The sequence below is a fragment of the Necator americanus genome, chromosome I (genome assembly GCF_031761385.1).
Source record: "Necator americanus strain Aroian chromosome I, whole genome shotgun sequence".
In the NCBI taxonomy this organism is placed as follows: Eukaryota; Metazoa; Nematoda; class Chromadorea; order Rhabditida; family Ancylostomatidae; genus Necator; species Necator americanus.
Window position 1 is genome coordinate 983,319 of NC_087371.1, and position 24,597 is coordinate 1,007,915.

At 41.1% G+C, this 24,597-nt stretch overlaps 2 protein-coding genes across 7 annotated transcripts in view; one reads left to right on the plus strand and one right to left on the minus strand.

Moving 5' to 3' along the window:
- The window catches only part of RB195_004116 (uncharacterized protein), a gene marked incomplete at both ends in the record, with an annotated part of 34,363 nt that extends 9,806 nt beyond the window's left edge, over positions 1-24,557 (minus strand). The window contains 7 exons of one of the 6 annotated variants that reach the window (XM_064179205.1): positions 1,673-1,732; positions 17,455-17,529; positions 18,127-18,259; positions 19,599-19,809; positions 21,245-21,413; positions 21,477-21,550; positions 23,959-24,557. In XM_064179205.1, coding sequence (XP_064033101.1) covers positions 1,673-1,732; positions 17,455-17,529; positions 18,127-18,259; positions 19,599-19,809; positions 21,245-21,413; positions 21,477-21,550; positions 23,959-24,557 — 1,321 coding nt within the window. Of the gene's footprint in view, positions 1-1,672; positions 1,733-1,812; positions 1,853-3,494; positions 4,155-17,263; positions 17,305-17,392; positions 17,530-18,126; positions 18,260-19,598; positions 19,810-21,244; positions 21,414-21,476; positions 21,551-23,958 lie in introns of those variants that run through there. The other 5 variants (XM_064179202.1, XM_064179206.1, XM_064179204.1 and 2 more) reach the window with 5 other exon arrangements.
- On the plus strand, positions 14,460-15,489 carry RB195_004115 (uncharacterized protein; the record flags this gene model as incomplete). The annotated part of the gene is made up of 4 exons (XM_064179219.1): positions 14,460-14,535; positions 14,592-14,693; positions 15,127-15,250; positions 15,363-15,489. The coding sequence occupies 4 exons, from the start codon at positions 14,460-14,462 to the stop codon at positions 15,487-15,489; spliced, it is 429 nt and encodes a 142-aa protein (XP_064033105.1).
- Positions 24,558-24,597: the final 40 nt, after the last annotated feature.

Below are 24,597 nucleotides of genomic sequence, written 5' to 3' on the forward strand. Positions count from 1 at the left end.
TTGAAAAGTAGTATGTGCCAGTCATCTCACAACACGACTACAATTTGAAGCGGTCCGTTTAGTCGAAGCCGCGTGTGCCTGCCCCAAGCCGGTCCAGTCGATATCGCTGCACTTTACAACAAACGCCTGGAAGGTTCTCGCAATCGCACACAACGATTAGAGCTGCACACCAATAGACAGGCATGTTTCCGTTGTCCACGACCACTGATACCTCATCTCATCGGTGTTGAGAAAAAAAAAACTATTTTTCGGCACATTATGAGGAAAAATTTGCCTCTGTGAGTCGACAGTGAGTGTTTTTTTTCGACAATTTTGCATTTGTGAGTTATGATATCTATCGTCTCGACTAGAAAAAGAAAGTATACTGCACACGTCCAGATGTCCCTCCGCCTTGTATTACCGATTTTTTCTTCTTTTCGATTAGAAATGTACGGGTGACGTTTCAAATAGGGATGATATGTTGGTGATCTGTTAATCGATATGTCGATAACATTGCAGTCAATGTTATTTCCCGTTATTTACTATTCCACTACGGGGGATGTTTACGTATTTGTGTACAAAATTTTGCCTGATTTTTCCGCCAATAGCCATGTCCGCTTTTCATTATCGTAGTAATGTAGAATTCAATGACTTCGATAATTGCTCGTCACCCCACCTGCATTGCGATCGGCAGCTATTTGTTCACTTATTTGAACTGATTTAAAACTTGGGACCACGAATTTGAGTCTGACTGCTATCTGCTATGGTCCTGCTTGTTTCTAAGAGTTTGAGCACATGTTCCGGCCACTTGCGAGCAATGTAATTCGCACAGTTATCCAAAGATTTGTCCATTAAAATTATATGCTATTGTCCAGCACACCCCCGGGACCCAACCCAAAGTAGATCAAATAGCAAGACGGAGCGTAAAAACCTTGATAAAAATTTCCCGTTCCATTACGCTGAACTGCCGGACACCGTCGACCTGAGGTACCTGGGTCACTCGGTGTGGATAGGCAGTTCACGAGAGATGCGAGGTCTCAGAGGCTATGGAACGGTGACAAATGGATGGATTCTGTGCGAACTCATCCTGTAGATCGAGAACATCGGGCAGAGCTGTGTTCAAGGACGACACGCTTCGACGAAGACGCACGCAACCGCGACCGGCGATAGCACCAACCGGGCGACTAATTAAGTAAGTAAGTAAAAAAATAATAATTGTAACTAACGAGCTTTCCGTCTATGTGAATCCACAGAAAGGAGGAGCAGCAAAAAGAACTACTGCTAAGCAGCCGTTCGTCATATGTACAAAGGAAATCCGAAACTACATCATGCAGTATCTTGTAGGACGACTTTTTCGATAAAAACAACAAATCATCAAACGATGATTTCATCAATAATCGTGCACTAACTACAGGTAAATCATAATATACAGCGGTAATGAAAAAAGCAAGAAAACTGCAAACAATTTCAAACACGTGGAGACAGCGAGCTTATCTCTCAGAACAAAACTTACCGCCACCAAACCATTAATTACCACTAGCGGCCTTGGATCGGTCGGCCCGTGCAAGTTTTTGCAGTTTTGCTGCAGATGACAACAGAACACGCTATTTGCTACTTACTGCTGTGCTGACTAGCACCGGATGACTATTGTACTAGAAACGTAGCAGAAAACTCGAGGAACGAGCAGACTCACCCGAACGTGGCGAATCAACGGGCAGCGGCGGCGATGACTCACTCTGGTACCCACTTTCGCCTGAAAAACTCGCATATTAAAGGGGAATCGAGTCGAGGAGGAGCGAGGCTGGACACTTCATGTTCATCTCTTCATCTAACCGATCACAGCCGGACGCCTCATCTCACAAACTGCTGCCATGCGTTGTAGGCGACACACGGGAATGAACCTCTCCGGATGATTTCATCCAAATAATTCCTTTTATCACCAGACTTAGTACACATTTCTTGTCAAGTAGGTAATCCATTTCTTTTAAAATAAAGAAAATGTTTTTTTTTTTGCTTACTGCTTTTACCAAAAGAAATATTTCTTGTCTTTGTTGAGATGGTTAGAGTAGAAGCGCTAGTTGTTATGCCTACGCATCACAGGGATCAATTCCTCTGGTCAATTAGAGTGAGAAAAATTCGGTACAATAAAAACCAGTGCTGCAAGGTTTCGACTGCGGATTCAGCCAAACACCCCTTTGTTTGCATTTTTCATACGCTCACAGCTGCCCAGATGTACCAATATTTCATACGTCATACATCAACACCAAACAGCTAGGATATTTGTCCAGAAATGCAATATCGCAGAAATGTGAGGACATAAAAATCTGATTAGCTGAATCATAATTAGTAGGATATTTTTCCTTCCTCGATCTCTTGTCCATCAAAATTTCCAGAAGCAACGTGAACGTCCTCTAAATGAAAGTCACCTACGCTTTTTTCCAGAGCATCACACGCAAAAATCCACACGCGGTCAGTTTCGGTCACTATGGCTGTCGTTATATTTCGCCGTTGTTGGCGATGAAAACCAGTACTTGTTAGTGGCGACTTCATTTTTGGTGTTCGTTGCGAACCCACCTACTGTAGCGATCGTTCGGACCACTTTATTCACAAAGAATAACATTTGCCAAAGGTGGAATCGCGATCGCTGATGTTAGCTGTCATTGCAACGATGGAATATATTATAGAAAATCAACATAAAATGCTTCAGCATGTTATTTTCTTGTGCTCGACGCTTTTTTAAATTCTCTCAAGAGATGGAAATCAAAATTCGAATCGGTGTTTTTCGAATTTAGATTAAGATAATACAATTTCAATTCAAATTCCAATTTCTATTCTTCTTGCGGCAATCAACAACATTCCATCAAATGACAAATATTTGCTCAAATAGGCTGAAACTTACACAAACAGTTTGGCTTGTTTTGTCATCCTGTTTTGTTTTCGCAACTTTTTAGTGTTAGGACCTTTACGTTAAAACGTTAAATGAACAGATTCCAGCCAGCAAAAGCCTCCCCTCTACATTTAAAAATTGAGTAAGCTCAACTCAAGATGGAGGCCATCATAATGTCAGTTTTTCAACTTCAGAAATGTTCAAATTCTACCACCAGACTTTGTGGTTAAAAGAAAGGAAAACGTGGGCGCCAACATTCCGTGGAATGACACAGATGTGGCTGGATTCAGAAGAAAAACGTGAAAACGATATCTGATGTTGTAATGAGTCGGTTATGAGAACCTAATGGGAGAAACTTCTAGACAATACGACTTGGCTCGACCCAAATAAAAATGCGGAGGAGTTCTGCAAGCTCTGAATGTATTCATTACCATCAAATATCGCGAAAAGAACCACGCGTATGTTTGTATTTTGGATTTTTCAATTTTAGACGCTGACCACTGCTGAAGTGAAGAAATGTGAGTTATCTCTAAGAACAGCAAAGAAAATTATGAAGGGGAATACCGATAGTGTCTTCTGTTCCGTTGCGAGTTGCATTATACTACACACACTACACATAACAGGAATTTTATGGTTTTTGAATTAAAAAATTGCATGAAAATGAATTATCACCTATGATCCTTGGCAATACAAACGAATACGGCGGCATAGTAACGAATCGAAGGCTCGGCTCGCTGTACACATCCAGAAATCTGCTGTAACGATGTGCGCGTTCCACGTACTCAATTTCTAGCTCGGTCATTGGCTCCACCACACATCCGACGTTCCATCCGTCAGTCTGTTCATCAACTGGCGGTTCATCCCCTTCGTCCACATCACTCAAATCGCATTCTACATCACAACAAGGGGCTCCCGAAGAACCGCATGTGCCTCTTCCGGAATCATCTTCGCCGTTCTCACAAGGATGAAGTATCGAGGAATCGGTGCTGGCACATGAATGTGATGGCGATAATTGTTCTCTCTCGTCCAGTTCTTCCACCTCTTCCGTTTGATGCTCCCGAACCACGTAGCTAACTTGTAGTTGCGCAATTGAATAGCGATAGAACGGTGCTGTAGGATTTCGAAGTAGGCGCCGAACGGGTTTCGACCATGAATCCTCCACCGAGCACGACGGCATTGCTATGTCTGGCAGCACGAATCGTGCGTCGACGCCTAGCGCCGCCATGTAGCGGCTTGATGTCGATGCATTAACTTCCACCATTTCCTCGTATGCGATTAGACGCTCCATAACAACGACAACTTCAACAGTAACAATATATTAATTTTTGGTAGAATCTAATATTTCGCTCCTTTTCTGCTTGCTACGTTGCCGTCGCGAAGACGGCGATTTTAAGTTTATACTAGACAATGCTAGTTACTAATAAATCCAATGGTCCCTGCACTCGGCGGCTATCCGTGTACTGTAGAACCTGAGTTGAGCCTCCGTTATGTTCGCCTTCGTGGTTATGGGCATTGGGCGAATGAGGCCGTAAGAGAGAACGACACCTGAACGCAAATTTCTCGTCTATTTTCGCCAACGATTTTCAATCGACACGCGCCGACACACAGACGCAAACGTGAACGCTTAGAAAAAAATCGACATAAAAGGAAAGTGAGGTGACGTAAGCACTTAAATAGTGAACGATTGAGCCATTTGTGAACGCAGGGAGGTCAGCGACACAGGGACTGAACTGAGCACAACACTAATCAAGAAAAGAACGGAATAGCACAGCGAAGGAAGGCGAAACTGTGTGTCATTAGCATTAAGAAAAATGAAAATTCATCCGGAAATTTCAAGATCTTGAGACTTCATAACAAAAAAAAAACTGAATCTACAGAAGACTTAACATGGAAATTTCCGTAGCAAAAAAGAATAAAGCTTCCCTGGTAAGCCATTCTCCGAATCTTTCAAGAATTAGTAACACGTTTCCTGATAAGATGAGATGAGGGAATGTTCTTAGCGATAAATCTTGAGGAAATGATGGTTGAGTTTGTACTTTCCAACGCATAATTCGCAGCTTTGTTCAGAGAACACAACAAAAACAACTTCTCATCATACTTGTCCTTGTCGTTCTCGAAACTATGGCTGCAGTTGGTTTGAAAAACCTCCTTCATTACTGAATTCAGAGCATAATGCTGCATACATAAATATCACACTCGTGCACATTCACTTTAAACCTCATTATAATCTACAGTAGCTCTTCATCCGCATATGCATTTACGTACAAGATCTAAAAATGTACATATCAACGGATACGGATGTGCTGGAGAAAAAAGCTGAGTGAGCAAACAAACACCTGTTAGCCGAGATTATTCAAAATCGAAGTCGAAGATAGTTCCGGGACATTCTTAGGAGAAATCAGAAACTCCACTTCAACCCGGAAAATCGGATCACGTGGATCCTTTTCAATTCATGTAGAATATGGCTTAGAAGAATAACTCCAAAGGAAAATGCGTCGCACAAAAAACGAGTTCCGCATTTAATTGAGAGGGTAAATATCACTTCCAATTTCAGGACACCAACAATGGTGTACATCCAGAAAAAAAAGAAATTTTAAGCTAATGCTGCACTCAAGGGCGTTGAATTGGAGGTTTTACTCGCATCCGTCAACAACAACAACTGGCTGATGTTAAGTGCTTTGTTAATACAGCAATGAATATTCATATCTTAAATTAATGTCACATTATGCAGTCCATTTCTATAGCTGGCCATCAACGTGACGTTTTTCCTCAACGCATTAAACGCAACTATTTAAAGCGAATAGTGGGGTACCAATCAGTTCAGCAGGTTTTCAACAATTTTTAAGTTTTGTTTATAATTGTCGTTAATTGTGTCGACAGGCACAGCACAACCGAGAACAATTGATGCCCTTCGAGCATAATACCACGCTTAGAAGCAAGAAAAAAAGTAGCAATTATGGAATATTCGGATTCTATATTTAATCGTGCTAACGGTAGATCCAAACCATAGAATGAGGTATGGCGAGCTGAGTGCTCAACTCAATAGATGTTAATTTCTCTGGTACACATTATTTATTTATTTATTTATTACGCTCAAAGGCATTATGGTGGGGAATTTTGACCAAGAATTGTAAGACAAAAATCCAAGCACCATAATTTTCTATCCTTTAATTTTTGAAAATCTAGAGGAATTTTTTCCTCTCTGTTCAATTCGCACATCATCAAAACTACTGAAGTACACGATCTCTCTTCTATGTAGTCGAAATATTTGACAGCATTGTGTAAAAAGAAATGAAATACGGTTTCAGGAAAGACGTTAAGGACTGAAGGTGTTCAAGTTGCAATTATCATGTTCTACAGTGATGGATCCTTCGTTATGTGTTTTGCGCGGAATTTGGATCCCAGAAAAAAAATCCAATACGCCATAATACTAATCGGATTAATGAAAACCTCTAAACGTAAAGTGTAATCCAATTATGAAAGACGCAAAACAATCAGAATTCCTCTCACTTTCGATGGAAAAAGTTAGCGCATTTATCGATTCAGGTGAAATAAAGAGAGTCATGTGCATAGGAACAACCATAAGTGCGATAGGGAGAAGACGGACCCTCTTCAGGTGAAGGAGTTTAGCTGATAGGGTGCAGCTCAAGTGAAGGGGGTCCTTTCGCCAACCGCCCAAAAGTGAAGGGGGTAATTTCGACAACCGTTCAAAAGTGAAGGAGGTCCCTTCCCCTACCATTCAAAAATGAAGGGGATCAGCTCCGGGGCTATCGCATCTATGGAAACAACAAGCTACACAGATGTAGCAACGAGCAAACAGGCGACCTCAGGCACTTATCCACAGCAACAGCCGCCTACGTGTGAACAATCTCCTGCCAGACCATAAATCAGTCGATGCAACGATGCACTAAGACATGCGTCGACGACGAGCATATTTAGACGAAGAATCAGGTAGAAAAGTTTGTTCCGGGCAGGCGATCATTCGACAACTTGTCACACATGAAATAGTGAGAATGCAATGCGTTGAACAAATGAACGAGATGCATTGCTACGCTCTCATCAAACAGATAACGCTGCCGCTGCTTTCGCCCAATACAACACCGCCATGCCACCACTAACGATGGACAGGTCCTTCACGGGATCCAGAAAAGCATCCATGCTACTCGGCTTTTGAAATCTACCGCATCCCAGCAGCAATATGAGGTATCGATTACGTGAGAGATAGATCTGCGTTTAATTATCGTGATTACTGGGACTAAACCCTCTGAGTAAACGGGACAGAGCGATAGCGGGACGGGTGCATTGAGATCAGGCATTTCGCCACGCCAATCAATGACATCTGCCCATCAACTGAGTCAGCGGTCGCTCTTTGTACTCGTTCTTCGTTCAACAACAACAATAACAACATCAATACCACCTCACTTCGTTCAATCATCCGAAAAAGTTGATCAGAGGGATAAGAAGAGAAAGGCGGTGCATGAACTCCAGTTTGGTGTCATAACACGAACCATTTCCGCCCTGTCCCGCTCCTACCGTTCACCTTCTTCTGTTACTGTTGTTTCCTCAAAAGCTACATCTGCTAACTCAAAATCTTGGACCTACAGTAATCGATTGCAGGCCAGTGATTTCTATCTTAGAAATTAGTGGTGTCTTTTCTGCTTTCTCCTTTCCGAAGTAGCGAAAAAAACGAATGCAAAACACTTCTGTGGAAGACTTATAGAATCCTTGATGACGATTAATTCATGAAACACCAATTTCTCAAGAGTGAACTCAGCTTCAACAGAAACACACGGAAACAGACTACTTCTTCGTCCGCCTATTTCCCTTTCAATAAAGTGTTGGCGACAGCATACGGAACGACAAAAAGGTTAACTCGAGGGTGCAGGTAAAAGTTTCCGTGTTGCTAACGAGTTGAAATTGCACAAAAACGTTCCTAATTTGTGTCTTCGGATCCGTTTTCAACGAAATAAACCTGTGGATATCGGTAACCTCTAAGATCTAAGAACAATCAAAACCGCTTGCGCTGCTGATTTCGAATACGTTTTCGGAAATAGATTAAGTCAGATTTTTGCTTGGGCTGAGAAAGGATAAAATTTCCTTAAGCATCGTTATTTGTTACCAAGGATTTATCCTAAAATTTGTTACCAGCCATAGCTCATGAGGTATTTTTTCTGGAAATGTGAAGCGGGAAAGAACTGGAGACGGCTAGAAAGTTGCAAAGAAGATGTTTGAGAGAAAAAAAAAAGAAGAAAACTAAACAATTCATGAGTCCGGAGCGAGTTATGACACTCGAAAATCGCCAAAACATAATGGCTAATGAAAAAAAAACGAGAGATCAGAGCTAAGCGTTTTCACGCTATCTCCAGAGAAAACACTAACAACTATCCAAAAACTCTGAAGTTAGCCAATTAGTTACTACCGTATCTCGATAACTTTAGAAAAACTCGCAGCTGGAATGCATAATTACCAACATGCGGTTAGTCAAGCGTTCCGCTAAATTGCCAGGATGCCCCTAGACGGATTTTCCTCCGGCAAGTTAGGCGCTAAGACGGTAATTCAAAGAAGAATCTACTAAGTCGATGGTTCGAAATCGTGTATTAATTGGAACGTAATCGGCAACGTGAAAATCCTTGAACTTCAGAAGAAACAGGTTTCTTTTTCACGAGAAGCTTGCATGACTTTAAAATTCTTCATTCAACGAGGAGAATATCGCCTACGTCGTTGTAAACGACGATTTAAAAAAAATGGCCGGAGTTGTTGATTCTCTCCACTGACTCTTCTAACTTACTCGATAACGAATGCAAAAACAACTCATCATGCTCTGGTCGTCCAATCGTGACGTGATGCTATGTACACGAAAACATCCATGAATAGAAACGGAATAAATGAAAAAGTTACACTGAATAACAAGCACGGACAGTAGAAATATATTCATGCTAAGAAAAAAAGTGAACGAAACACCTGTCCACGCAAATCGCCCCATCAGAAAAGCGCAGAGAAGAAACTGCTCAGCCGAAACCAACGACTATGCACATCGTAAGGACCAATCAATCACTGTCGCGAGAGAGCAAAACAAAGAAAACGAAATAAAACCCTGCCGTACATCGTAAAGTTACAGCAAAAACTACAAATCAAACAATGACTATGTATGGCAGGAAGAGGTCTCGGAAAGCGGCTAACTTTCGAGCGTAAATGGAACCTTAGGCGAAGTGCACAAAGTATGTCTGATCCAGGAGAGCGCCAAAGAAACCACCCAGATCGCAATACTTAGGCGAAGGGATGCGCCTGGCTGTTGGCGACATTGGATAAAAAAATCGAAACCCCCACCGTTCCCCTACAAATCGATGATGGACACAAAGGCGGCTAAGAATGAGAAGAATCGCGTGTAAAATCTGGTCATACTTTAACACTCCGGAAGGAAAGAGTACATTTACTTGTGCTATATTTACTTGTAATAAGTTCGTTATTTCCTAAGATTTCCTCAACCTTTCAGGACAAACATTAAAAATAGCTTTTAAAGGAGTGCCGGCATTTCAGTAATCCACTAACCAAACAGAAAAAGATACATCAGAAATAGATGGACTAAGCATCGTAATCCTAAGTCTATGAGTTTGATCGAAATGGTTTCTCTGTGACCGAATTAGCAAAATATAAGATGGATTTGAACGTATTTAAAAAAACATGGATTCTGTAGAGTTTGATTTTTTGGTCGATCAGAGTTAAAACAATTTTCTTCTCGAGACCAGAAATAGCAAATCCGGATGTTTTCCTGTTTTGGATAGGATATAAGTAGAGTACAACGATTGTAACAAACTGTGGTAAACAATATTCCTCTCTATTTACTGCAACTATTTCAAAGGTGATGAATACAGCTCGTTACCTTGTGTTTTAGTCAGCACTATTCAAGCACTTAAATTCTATGTGATGGATATTTGCCCGCTGTATATCCTCAAGTGGATCGAAGGAGTTTTTTCCACATGCTACATATCTTGTTATGCACTTCGTTTTTTTTTTTAGTGTAAACAGGGAAAATATCTTGAAAAATCGAAAATCACACGATACAAAAAGCAGATGTACGTTCTGTGGAATTCAAGTAAATCGTGCAAGAGGAAATATCACGCCATGAATTTTCCAATTGAATTCAAATTCTTTCCTTGAAAGGAAGCAAAAGAGAATCACGTAAAAACGGTCCTAGCATGATTCAACTATGAATAGTATGCTGGAAATAAGCATCAATTAACAGCGCTTAGCAACGTTTGAATAATAATCGTGAAGTGAAATTATTAAGAATGGCTTAGCAGAAATAAAACCTCAACAAATTCCAATTAAATTGCTCCGATAGAATAAATTAGGCATAAAAATGGCTGTTTGGTAAAGCTCACGTACTCCATAGAGACCTTCAAATCCACCACAACATTACTAAATCCCTCAGTTGAAATAAAATCCAAGATAGCAAAACAAAGCAAGTCCAACACACGAAAAAAAGTGACGACCGCGCGTTAGGACGACCGCCAAATCACAAACCTTATCGATCGATCGATGATCGGCTGTGGCAACATTTGCTGTTGGCGAACTGCAAACGCATTTATCCTCAAATTATTTCCCAAGTAACTTTCAGCTTTCATTTCAGCACTAATCCAGTTCTATTTCAGGAACATTCGAAAGTGCGTCAATTTTTTTCTTCTTCATATTCCATGTGACGCTGACGGATATTTGCGGGGATTTGCAAAAAACTACTGAGTTCTAGCCCTTCACATCACATGATGTGGATGAAGGAGGAAAAACTGTCAATTACAATAATTACACTTCTAAATGACAGGTGGTGGAAATTTCTGCACGCGCGCGCCTTTTTCGAGTCTACAGAATCCTGAGGCGGGCCAACGAGTGCAAAATTTGCAAAATTTGCACGGCACAATGTCGTTTCTCACCAAGCATCAGTGCTTGGCTGCAGCATTAATCAAGGATATTAATCAAGTATCCTCAATACAAGCATCTGGATTTCTTTAAGCGACTAATCTTATAAAAGCAGTCATGCAAATTTTCGATGCGAATATGTGTAAAGAAGACATTTAATCTTCTCTTCACATTTTCGACATTTTTTTTTACCTCCCTCAAAGGAATAGGATTGTGGTAACGAATTGACAAATGCACAAAAAAGAAATCACATCGCAGAATTTCTCGTTTTTTTAAGATGACTACGGTGCAAGCGTGAGACAAGGAAATTTCGCAAAATTTCTCTTCCTGTCTACGTGTAACTTTGCATAAATGACGGATTTATGCTATTCCTGTTACGATGACCTATACTAAATGGCACAAAATGGAGATTTTTGCCGTGATTCCGAGAAGGTTCACAGTCGGTGTCGTCCACTTTTCTGCGCCATTTAATGACGAGAGTTGAACGTAAATATATGAGCTAACGATCCGATAGCCTCGGTTTTAATCTCTCTCCATGAAGAAATTTAATCTGGTCAAAACTCACTGGCGTTCCAAAAGGTTAAGGGTGTGAAATTATATACGTAATCACAAAAAAAAAACTTTTTTTCCTTCCCTGATTGGTACAGATAATACAGTAACACTATTCTGTATCAATCAGTATTTTAGAAGGTCGCAATGAACAATGTTGAAATTATTCAACATCCTGTTACTGTCCAAGTAAATAATCCATCCGTCACATAGCATCATCATCGAAGTTCATAATTGAAGAAAAGGGAAAATTCTGGAGATTATGGATCAGAACACAAGCTAAACCTTCTTGAGGTGCTTAGGGAAATGTTCGCCAACGACGCGTCAACATGCTCAATTAGAGCTCGAAGACGTTCTAACATGGGTGTATGTACTTGCTTAGCAGTAGGAGAATTCTAGAAATTCTAAAAATTCTTAGCATTTCGAAAGTAACGCACCAACTCTTATTGTTCATTTTTCTAGCTTACTCTTTTGCAGCTGCAAGAGTCGAAATTAGAGAATTACTCCTCAGAAAGAAGGAGATCTGGAAATTTGTCTCAATTAGTGACTCAACAGTAATTTCGCAAAGAATTCATCAGGCAATTCAACGCCAAAAAGGATTACTGCGGATTCTCATCAATTCACTTATCCGTGTTCGTCTTAAAATAGAATCCAGCATGAGAAATTACATATACAAACCACCTATCGCGAACTCCTCGAAGGGTGCGCGCATTAATTGTGCGATAAGAAAAAAGTTGTTCTCCATTTTCGAAAAGCATTGTTTTGCTTCATAATAAATGCACATAAAAACATTTATAATCAAAGAGAATAATCAAATGCAGCTGATGAGAGATTCGCTTAACGCAGAAATGCTTTTAGAAGACATGAATTCTAATTGTAGCTCTTAAACTTTTGCTTTGAAGGAAAGTGAACGGTGGAAAAGCGAAGAGGGAGAATGGTTCCGTAGCAAAGGAAGAGGGAAAATTTCCGGAGAATATGGAGATTCTGGAGAATATCAGAACATAAGCTAAACGTTCTTGAGGTGCTTATGGAAAAGGAAGTTTGCGACACGTTACAATTCGGGTGCCAAATCTGCCAAATATGTTCAATAGGCAAAAATCGTGTGTATGCACAAACAGATACCCCCCACCCAAAAAAAAAACCTAATCTAAATAACTGTATTGTGGATCAATGTCTATGAGATGAATGTCAATGGGGGCAAATAGGCGACCATCGGATGCGTAGCCGGCAAGGAGAGCAATCGAAGCACACAGCTGCTGCCTGTGCACCGCTGTTAGCGTTGGAGGCAATGTCTTCCGACACTTTTAAAAGGGCAGAAAACAAGACGACTCCAACAAAAAAAATTGTGCATATTATAAATATACGGCTTCATTTTTTATTCATTGTTGACGCTTATTATTGCTTCTACTTTTTTTTTAGCTTGGGCTCATCTACACGAATTCAATGTGTTCACTCAACTCGAAAATTTCCACCTGCCACTAGATCATAACTTTTTTTTGTATCTACTAGAATTGTGCGTGATATGGAAATGGTACGTAGGTACTCAATGCCTTTCCTCTGGTCCCCTTTTATGGCCATATACTCGGTTTTTGGCGGATCCGAGGCACCGTTTCGCGGAAATTCATGACCAGCGTTCATGAGAATGGGCACGCGATATAAAGCTAGATTGCCGAGCTTTTTCCTGACAAACAAACGAAAACCAAATGCAAATGGGATAGATCTGCAACTTTCCTGCTGAACATTCGCGATTGGAACAAGATAGCAGCTTCAATCCTCGAATGAATCCTTCCATTTATACATCGCAGCGAGAGAGGCAGTTCCCAAAAAAGTTCCACAAAGGGTGCCTAGTAGGATTGTGGAAATGCTGCCTCATCGGGATTGTGACAGTTTGACGAAAGCGCACAGTAAATAAAACCCCTTCATAAAGCAGAAGTCTCCGATGGGCACAGCAGCGTGTTGCCAAAGGAACACAAATATAGGCCCTGAGAAACACTTTGATACATCAATTTAGAAAATCACTAGATACGATGAAACTAATTCGTCGCAGAACTCGACATTTCTCATGAACCTGGATGAGCTCGAAATCGGAAGAGATGGAAAAAGGTCCTCTGTTCGTCTAATATCAAATTCGTCATACTTAGCCCTTGGAACCCCCAGGAAATAAACCTTTGGAAATTGCTGAGCCTATAATAACGCATGGGTGACAAAGTTGCACAGAAATAATGGGCTATTCTAGGGCTGGCTTGAAGCAGAGCAATTTAAATAACCGTGCCTTTCTAATTAATTGTGGACCGTGGAGCAAATTTTGCAAGCACGTTAGAACAATCATAGATAGAACACATCTTTCGGGAACGATTGCGAAAAAGCAGAAGCTATTTAAATGAATTTCAACTGCCTGAGGGAAAATGTCGGATATCAGTCAATCTTATCTTGCAATTAAACAAAGCATTTACATATACTAATGACTTGGTTGACTAACGGAAGATCAAATGAACTGCTAAATGCTTTCGGCTCATAAATACCGCAATTTTTCCAGGCGATCAGTGACCTAATTGTTTGATTTGATTGGAATCATTACAGCAGAACGAATAAATGCGGTGAAAACATGCTCTGGAATAGAGTGAGCAATCACTGTGCTAAACGATTCGAGATTAATATTCTTGCAAGACTCAGAATACTGTGACTATCTCAGATGTTCGCTTGTAGAAATAGTTCATGCGTGCATCTAGTAGTGACGTAATCAGTTGGTAGATGTACTTGTAAGGGGTACAGATTACGAGCGTGAGCGTGGTCGCGCTTTACTCCCCTGGTTATCTGGAGAGAGGACGTCAGAAACGGCCATAGAGTCCAAATTTCCCTACGAGGCACATTATAACGCGTCGCATCTGTGCACGCGGTGCGTATGCGAATAACCTGGCGAAAATCGATGGGGTTCCCTCAGCAACCTATTCTAGCGTGACCAGTGTATAAACCGCTGAGGGAACAGGGACATGTACAGGGATATAGCGTTATAAGGTGCCTTGTAGGAAAATACGAACTCGAATAATGTTTCTCACGTCATTTTTCAGGACGATTAGGTGGAATCGAGCGTCACCACCCTCGTACTCGTATTCAATCGTTTCGTGGAGAGATGACAAGAACATCTACTTCGTTATATGCCACCTCCAAATTACGGCTACCTCCGTGGCTCCCTGATTTTGACTACGGTAGTCATTTTATATGCGTATTGATTGTGAACAAGGTAGTCGCTGAGATCGTTAAGATTCTGCCGTCAAACATCGGTCGATACGTATAGAAAATGAAATCGGGATCGGCGATGTTGGTCGTTACCGTCAACAATCGGGATGTGTATCTTCGAATATCCGTAAGAGCAAACTTCCCCCTCATAAAACATTTTCGGTGATAAGAAAGAGACAAAAACTCCTTTTGAGCGTGACGAAAAAAAAAAATGGGTTAGCATTTATTTCTCCTTCAATCGTCAGGGAATACTGTACGATAGCGATGGCTCTTTTACAGCGGAAAATCTCACTGCATGGGGATACTTTTACAGCTACTAGAAGAAAAAGAAGGAAACGCTTACAAAGGACAAAATCCAGCAAAATTCCTCTTTTGGATTGCATGTTCGCAATTTTTTAGTTTTTACTCAGTGTTCACAAACGGGATTTAAAAGTGAAACTCAGACTCGCTGAACATACGTGTATGTACTTAGTGATATTGAAACAACGCCTTAGAGTTTTTCTACACCATAAGGTCTCACTTACACTGAAGGTTTTTATGCATGCACTATTGTTGTCAAGATTTTTCCCACAAAGCTGCTTTCAACAGCATACGGTCGAAATGGAAATGCGAAATTGTTATGCTGGTGACATTTTCAGCGCTAAAAAAGGAAAGCAAGTTGAAAGCTGTAAGTCCTATGACAAAGTGAATAGAAAGAATATGTGTTGATGACTGAAGAGAGCAATTTCTCGTCAAGAAGTTGCGACATCGAAACACAACAAACAAAAACGGGCTAGTTAAAAAAGTGCACGTCCAGTCAAATCGATGCCATTTTTGTGCGAGACAATACGGAGGAAAATGCGGCAATCTGCGTGGAAACTGTTGGTCACTACGCACAGGCGAAGATCGCCGTGACCGGAACCGTTCGGAAGGAGACGATGTGAGGGCGGAGAGCGAACAGAAAAAGTGAGAGAGAGGAGCTGGGGAATGCCCTTCACGTTTCCCTGAGTGCCCGGCCACGCTGGCGTGCGACGAGAGAGCTGGGGCTCGCGAGAGGCGCAGATCCCGGCTGAGCAAACCACTCGAAACTAATCTGGCCGAATCTGCTACTTTGGCTGTAACCACGCGGTCAATCACCTTATCCACTCACTGCTATCAGCGCCGTCTTCAGCGGCGATCACGTCACTTCACGCCGCGATCGGTACAAAAACCACCAGTGAGCAAAGAGGTTTGGTTAGAACCGTTCTACTTCACCTCCTCCACATCATTTAGCTTGCGACGTTAACGTGATGCCGGAATTCACCTCGGTGGGAATTCATCCATCGATAAGAAAAGTCAGATAAGCTGTATCGTCGCCATACAACCGCATGCATTCAAGCCGATAGCAACGTCGCCGGTTATTTTGATACCTGACTGGATCTCAAAGCAAAAACGAGAGCACGTCCTGAAGAAGATGATCAATGCAGGCCTTGGAAGGATGATGAATTAGAGAACCAGAGCATGGCTACGAACAAAGACACCCAGCAGAAACTGTTCTAAAGAAATACGACTGAAACTAACAAAGAAACTATTCTTGCGCCACTCAATGTTTACGAACTTTTAAAAAGTTTCGAAGACAATCATTCACACATATGAATTCAGCAGATTAAGACGTAATCCGACAAGATTTCTATTTTCGAAGTGCTAAAGGATTCTGATGGCCCAAAATACGTCATATTCAGTGGTGTACGCGAAAACTTTGGAAAATAGTTTTAAAAAATGCTTTTCTAAATCCTCTGCAGCGCTCGTCGACACAAATCATACAAGAAAAAATGTGAAAAAATGCATTTGAATATTTGTTCTTTATCATACACTGATGCGCAGCAGCCGAGAAATCAGAAGGTTCCGTTCCAACCGCAATCAACCTCACCAGTTAGAATAACGCGACTCAATAACAGCTTACCTCAACCACACCTCAACACATCACTACAGGATAACCTTAGCACATTCTCTAGCAAAGCAAGGGACTTCTCAAAAAAATATATATATATATATATATATAAATTAGTATGAGTGGATGACGTGGTGAGGGACAAACGAGCGTGTTTTTCCAATGTCTGTGGGCCCATGACTGGATGCAGACTCGTGTTGACTTCAGTAACCTCATCAAAACCATCCCAAGCAGACAGTACCGCAGGTGGGAAAATAAACGGAAATTGAACGGAAATACACCGCTATTAGAAAGAAAGGGCAGCAACATGTGAGAGCAAATCTACTTCACAGCGTTCCTGTCAGGAAACAAAAAAAAAAAACCCCAACATCCAAAATGAGATTGTTCGGCCTCCTTGGCCGCACTTAATCGGCTTAGAAAAGTTTTAAAACTTTAGCGACTGGCTGTCAATATGATGCATGCTAATATAAGGACTGGCAACAATTGTTTTTAATTTCTTCACCTTGCTATACAGATAATATGGCAATCAATAAGAAAAACATTCCAGATAATTGCAATTAATCTACTCCTCAGCAAAGATAACGTTGTGGTGAAAGAACAGAAAACACCATTTTTTTTCCTTCGGAAAGATATGCAATTGAAAACAGTCACTCTAATATGTTAGTACCACGCAGATCATGTAGCGTTCATTTATCGTCTTAGCTGGCATACCATCAGAAAAAATATTTGATTACCCATTCACAATCTGCTTTTGCATCCGCAAAAAATACAGCATTGCGATTTTTCAATTATACTGCACAAACACCATAAGAGATCCAATCACCTTGTCCTTAATTAACAAAACGAAAAAAAAATCGGATTCAAACTATATGGTCTGTATTTATTTTTAAAAAAAAATTATATCGCAATCCACCACTTCATTTAAAATGATCTATCACCCTATTGTCAATAACTAAACCAAAATTTAATTCCAACTCACCACAAGGCGTCTTTGTGTCATCTCTTAATGGTAACACTGTCACCGTTCCATTTTCCACTGTTGCTGTCGGACGTGCTGAAAACAAAGCGTCACCTTTAAAACATTAATTGTGCGTGTATGTTGAAAATTACTTCATTTTTAGGAAATGCCCGCATCGAAACCCTAAAATTACCACAATTAGTGAGTTTTGTTCACCCACACCACATCCCTGAAATACCCGCAGAACACTCCCAACTGGCTGGAGCTGAAGCGATGCGGAAACCGACTGGTTTTCTCAATGAATATACTGTGCTCCACTTCTCTTTCTCCCCCCTTCACCTCGAAACAAATGAATAAATAAAATTGAACAGCGGGATCAGATGTCACTTATCAGTGCAGAACCAGCAAGATAACATTGAGTGACATCTGAACTAACACATCAGGATGTATGACTTTTAACTAACCAATCCAACATCTCTTAACAAAATCAGACCTAACCAACCACTTTTATAACAATTTCGGTGGGCAGAAATGGAATAATGGTTGTCAAATACTAGTGCAACTACAGGACAAATCTATCAAAGTTTAAAATCAAAACTTCCTCCTTACTTCGAAGGTTTTACAATAAGTAAACATTTAAGCAATATGCATACATTCAAAAACACGAATATCTGAAACTGATACTGAAACTACCTTTTCGCTCCAACTTCGTCGTTGCTGCCGTTAAATTTCGCACTGATGAGTTCGACGATTTCGAAGTACCTCCGCCTCCGGATTCACATCCCGACATCGATGGGCGCCGTGCTACCACTGTTGAGTAGAATTCCTGTACGATTCAATGAAGTACGATAAATGAGTGGCATCAAAGCAAAGTAAGAGCTTAAAATATAGAAGGAAATAAAACGACAATCATTAGCAATTCTTATTTCAGATTACTGATCCTGGTAGAACAACTGACGCGCATTTCACCTACTCCGCAGCATGGCCTATAAGGTGAATTGGGAAGACGTTAATAAAAAAAGGAAACAAGAAATCAATAAGCTCGTTTTTAAATGTTAGGACACTTGGGTTCTAATTTTTCCAGAACCGATCTGTCCTCGTAGGAAACTGAAGAATGGAAACTACGTGAAAAGCAAACGATATTCTCAATAATCAAACATTTGACTTTTTCCATGCATCTAACAGCAGGTACATATTTTGACACTCATCGCAAGCAACGATGTAGTAGGAGTTTCCATTCGAATAAAGGGGTCATTCTCCGCATAGAAGAGAACAACAAAACACCAAAAGTAAGCTTGAAAATACGACTGCTCTTAATTACATTCGTCCTCCTTTATCTGTTCATCAGGCAGTTTGAAATTCCAACCAGGAATAGGACATCTCAAACTTATTAGCATAAACGTAACTCATTAGCAACCTCTTCATTTCGCATGAGTCCACCAGTATAACAGTCACTGTTAAGCAAATTTAAAAATGTTTCATTAGGGTAACAAGCTCGTAACTTCACAGTTATGCAAAAAAGGACGAAAATCAAATCCCTATAAACACACATCTTCGGGGATCCGTAAAAGCAAATCAAACGATAAAACTAATGAGAAAAGACTTCATTATGTCTTACACGAAAACAAAAGTAAAAAAAAAAGAAACAAAAGGAAACGGGTTCGGTGTGTTTTCTCAATACTGTACATAGATTTTCCGCTGATCAACTCAATTCATAATAATTTATTGAGCTCCAAAATTCTAGATCAATAAAGCAATACATGCTCCCTGTTATCCCAAAGGAACCGAATTTAACACATTGTTTCTAGCTCAAAAATATGGAAAGGTAGGAGAATGAAGGCGAGGCCATTGTTTTTGCGAAACAACAAACGAAATTAGCTTAATGACAGTTGGGTTTATACTCTGGCGCACTAAATAACGGCTGCGTGCACAAAGTAATGACATGGAGCTATTCAGATTTCCATGTTTGAGACAACGATACACCCTTAATGGAAGCTAGCATGGTCAATCTCCGAAACAGTATAAACATGATTTAAAAAAACAATAATGGAAAGGTTTTCTTAAGGAACGACCACATCTAGGTGCTTCGAACCAGAAAACATTCAAAAGTAAAATAAAAACATATTTAATTGAATTCACATAGAAACGAAGTAGTTAAAACTCACGTTCGGCTGCCTCGTCGTCGTGTCTGCTGCCGATGCTTTCGTCGGCGATGTGTGCAACTGCGTCGAGACTACTCCAGATGACGTCTTCTTCATTGATGCAGCGGCGGTGGCAACCGACTGTTGCCCTTGTTGTTGCTGCTGTTGTGCGAATTGCATCTGAGTCAGTTGAGTCACTAATTGCTGCATCAGCGCCGGTTGTACGCTCCAGCTTCTGGAAATTTAAATAAAAAAAGATTATATTAAAGAATACGTTCCACGTAAAGAAAATAATGGGTCCCAAAAACGTCTTTTAAAAAAAGAAAGAAATGGGGACATTGTGGAACTGATTATTGTTGATAGAACAATAGTTCATTTCAACTGTTGGCGAGGATTCCACAAATTAGAATACAAGAATTACATAACACTTCCCAGAAATTTTAGCAGAACGATGCCATACTTCTAATCTTTGAACTTCCATGTTTTAGTGCACAGTCTTTAAGGACCAATAAATCAGGAAGATTCAATCATAAGATACTTCTTGAAAGCAACAAAATAATAACAAAATAGTAAGAAATTGATTTGTAATTCTCCAAACTTATCTGCAGGTATTTGAACTAACCTTAAACTGAATCTTCTACGATCCCATTCCGTCTAGAAGTGTTTAGCGGAACATCGAAATATTGGAAATGGAACTGTATTTCTTAGCGAATTTCCGCGGCGTAGGCGCAGTCACAGACGAAACGTTTGATTTCTCGCCTAATAGCGCGGCAAATCCCAGTGAGATCACAGGAAACACTGCACTGCAGTTTTATGGAGCACAGCGACATCCGTGCGTACTCCTCCTCTAACAAGAGTCTCAGACGGATTACCATACTAACTTTGTATGTAGGTTCTTGATTTTTACTTCTAATATTAGGATTTTTTTTTACAAGTCAATTGCAAGTGTATTCTCAAAAATTTTATGAAGACTCCGCTCACGTAATAGATTACCGATGGGATTTTGTTTAAAACTACATTTTGTGGGAATGCGGAAATAATAGACGAGTGACCTTCACGGAACCACCGGCCAAAATAAAAGAGGAAGAGAACTGATAGTAAATTCTAAGGTTCCAACCAGTGATATCGAAACGATTTGAAACTATCATGAAAACGACGGTTAATGCTGACAGCATCGATCAATACGATGCCGACCTTTCAGTCAGCGTGTGATGAACAACTATTGATTCCTTAGATCTTGATCTGCCTGTATAAGGATAATGATTATATCAAGCTTTACCTCATAGAACAGCTTTTATGATACTTTGATGGTCACAGACGTTATGATTCCCCAATGAACGTTTATCGATCAGATCTAGTGACTAAGTTTTGATTGCGATCATTTCCTATCAGTTTCTACGTCCACGATCTCTAGCACCTCACCCCACAGAATGTGGATGTCGGAGTGTTCTTTGAACTTTGGAATGCGGGTCCAGAAAGCATTTTGAATATAATCCGTTTTGTTTCGAGGAGTTTCTAAGATCGAACGAGGTCTTTCAGGAAGAAACGAAGTACAAAAGTCTACCAACGTTCTAACATCCCCCAGGAAGACGAGGTGTAGTAAATCGACAAAATCGAGTATTATTTCACAAAAAAAAAACACGAAGCTAAGAGATGAAAAACCAATTCACCCGGCTGCAGCTTGCTGCAAATGGCGCATTTTCTCCTGTCGTAACATCGCTTCATCCATAGGAGTAGCTGAATTCGGTGGTACCGCAGCAGCGACATTCATAGGACCCATCTGCTGCAGTAATTGCATCAAAATTGGTAGAATATCCTCGGAAATACCCATTTCAGGCCCTAGAACGGAAAATTGGTACTGAAACGAGAAGCAGATCCAGACTGCTTTGAGAGTACCCAAACCTCGTGCACGTTGCTGCGCTACATCGTCCCGAGCGCTACCCGCCGATGCTCGACCGACAATTCCCGGGTAAAGCCTGCAATACTTCGTATGATGATGGATCTGAGGTATTATCATTTTCCTTTTTTTTCCCTTACGATGCTTTATTTTTCCTTAGGAAAATCATTTCAAAAAGGCTTTGAACAATCGAAACTGAAACTGAGTTACAGATTTTCATGGTGTAATGCAACCTTTTCAAAGATTACACTTTTCTTTTGGATTTCGACTGTTTAAAAATATTCTGTTGTATTAAATTTCTACTATCTTTTACCATCATAATTCCAAGGGAGCATTTCCTCAGTGATGTTCGGAAGGTAGTCTTCTACACAGTTGTCCCTGGATTAGATCGATCAAAATCGTTACTATTTTCTGCTTCGATTTAAGGAAATCCCCTGATGTGACAAAGGGACTCGATTGGACAATTTCGTTGACAATACGCGCAGCCAAAGCAGCAATCGCTACATCCGCGACTGTGACCGATTCGACGCTATCTACTGATTACTAGTCTCGTTTATCGCTTTAAGCCTGTATTTCCGCCACCACACGGTATAAACCAGTACTGTGCCATGCACATATGTTTTGTATACACAACGACATTCACGAACAACACCACAAAACATGACACTCGTCCATCGTTGCTGAGTTGTTTGATAGACAACTCTTTTGATCGTTTTGTCAGTAGTTCTTTTTCAAGGAATTCCGATGCTAAACAGCCCAAAAGCTCTCAAAAAGTTGTCGGAGTAAAATGATCATAAAGCACCAGCAACTGGTGGGAGACGACGGAAAAAACCATCAAGTCTGTAAAGATCCTCGCTCGGGGACGGGATACTAAGATCAAACTTTCTGTATTATCTCGTCCTAATCCAATTAAAAATTAATGGTATGCATAATGGAAGCGTTCATAATAACTATTGGGTCTGCAGAAATTTGCCAGCAGACGTTCCAAGAATCCGATCCTGAACTATGAGCTTTTTAAAGAACTGCTCATAATTTCTTCCGTATCAACTTTTCCTAGACTTCACTGCTCTGCGTTCTTCAGTCAGTGTTTAGTCGTCAGATCCTAAACGGAAGACGCTGAGAGTATCCTCACATATTCAGCGATTTCCTCATAGGTTCCTAGAATTCTACAAGCCAGAACGCCTAAGAACTCGCAACACCTAATTACAGTGTTCTCAATTCGAACATCAAGAGGATTAGGTCTACGTAGTATTCCTATAAATCTTATCCGTAATTCTTCAGATTTTGCGTGCCATCACTTTACGGTCGGCTCTAAACGAACGAGCTTATGGCGCAACTGCAAAAGCAGTTACGTTAGAAGTGGCGCGATGAGACCTCCACTGACCTCCACTCTGCTTCGCAGTGCGATTAGAGATAACGCAATTGTGCTAGGCCCCAACTCAAAATCCACAAGAAAAGCTAATCGAGAGGTTCAGACCATTGTTTTCAACGATCCAAATCCTCTCAATTCTGCGAAAGATAGAAAGATTCACGAGATGCTTGGATCCCCTCCTCATGATTCCAGGGCAAACCTCACCAAATTTGAATATTATAGCATCTGGTACGGTCAGCCACAAAATGATAAGTATTTCATTATGGGCCTGGTCTGTAGAAAACTGAAAGGATTCCTTAAGTAAAAAAGATTTTCTCTTCTAAGAAGTGTTATTCTTTTGACGCTTATTCTTCTCTTTTCCCCTGCGAATTAATCCATCGCGTGCAGTCTCACACCTTGCGCAATAGAAAAACTAACGGCGATCGGCTAGCTAGCACCGCTTAACGTCACAAAGTATGCGCTGCACATACATACCGTAACCGGTTCATAGCTGATCGTTGCCGTCAACGGCTACGCTATAAACGGCTGTTGATGACGGCACGTAGCAGCGTAAACCCCGACGTCCTCGCGGCAGACAGGCGCCTTCTCATACACATACATTTGACTCCCAATCACACAACCAAACACAACATTCCAAGAACCACATCAATCAGTTGTTTTTGGTCGGAAAAGAGCGCTGTACTGCACACGTATACCAAGAAAGTGAGCGAGAGATCATGGTCACAGCGAAAGACGGCATCTTTGCGAATTGTCACGTCACCAGGATTCTCACAGGATTCTCAAGTCAACGATACGAACTCAGCTCAGGAATCATAGATGACGGTCGCTTTCCGAATGCTGTCAAGTGCAAAACACTGTGAATTAACCATGTAACGTTCGTTTCCCGAGAAAATCAGGCGTGGCTCGTGGCCGAAATCGAATTTGCTAGCATTTTTAGTCCATGTTCATCTCACAAAAACTTGCAATTTCGGAGAACTTTTCCTTGGAGAAGAAATGGCGGAATGGTTAATTGTCTAAGAATTTTCGTTTGTTTGTCCTGAGATGATAACTGTACTGCTATTCCTACTTTCTATTTCTTTGTATAGTACTATCCCTATCTTCTGAAATCAACTTACCACGACAGAAATTCCAAATAATCGCGGAGATTGGATGAAAGCAAAGCCAGATGCACCGCTGGATGCGGAACAGCCCAACAACCAGGAAAAGCAGTCGGTTTCGACGGATCACCGAAACCGTAAGGCGCGAAACATCCTGCCGGATCCACCCATCCTTTGCGCAGTCCTCCGGCACCCCAACGAGCATCGGCGTCTGCCATTAGACCACCGATTTGCTCGAAAAACTTCTGTTGTCTCCTTACGTTCACCAAAAGCGACTGGAAGTACACATAGACTTTCTTCACGATGTCCTCCCGTGACAGTGTGTGTCTCCTTTCTTCTTCGCCAGTCAACGAGTTCACCTCACTGCTTGAGCAGCTTGATCGCGAACTCGTGTCGCTGTGCGGCATCGTCTTTTTCCGTAAACGCCTCGATTTGCCGCGAGCGATTCGCGTGAACTGACCGCCTCCTCGGCGAGGCGCACAGCGCACGGGTTCATCCTCGTCGGTGATGCTGCTTGTCGCGCGATCCGAACTTGCCGTAGTGGATCCATCTGGTTCATACTTTGATCTACGCACACAGCAGTAGCCCGAGTCGCTCGAACCGGTGGAATAAGGCATCGACAGAATACAGTGGTCAGCAATGTGTGTATGCGACTAG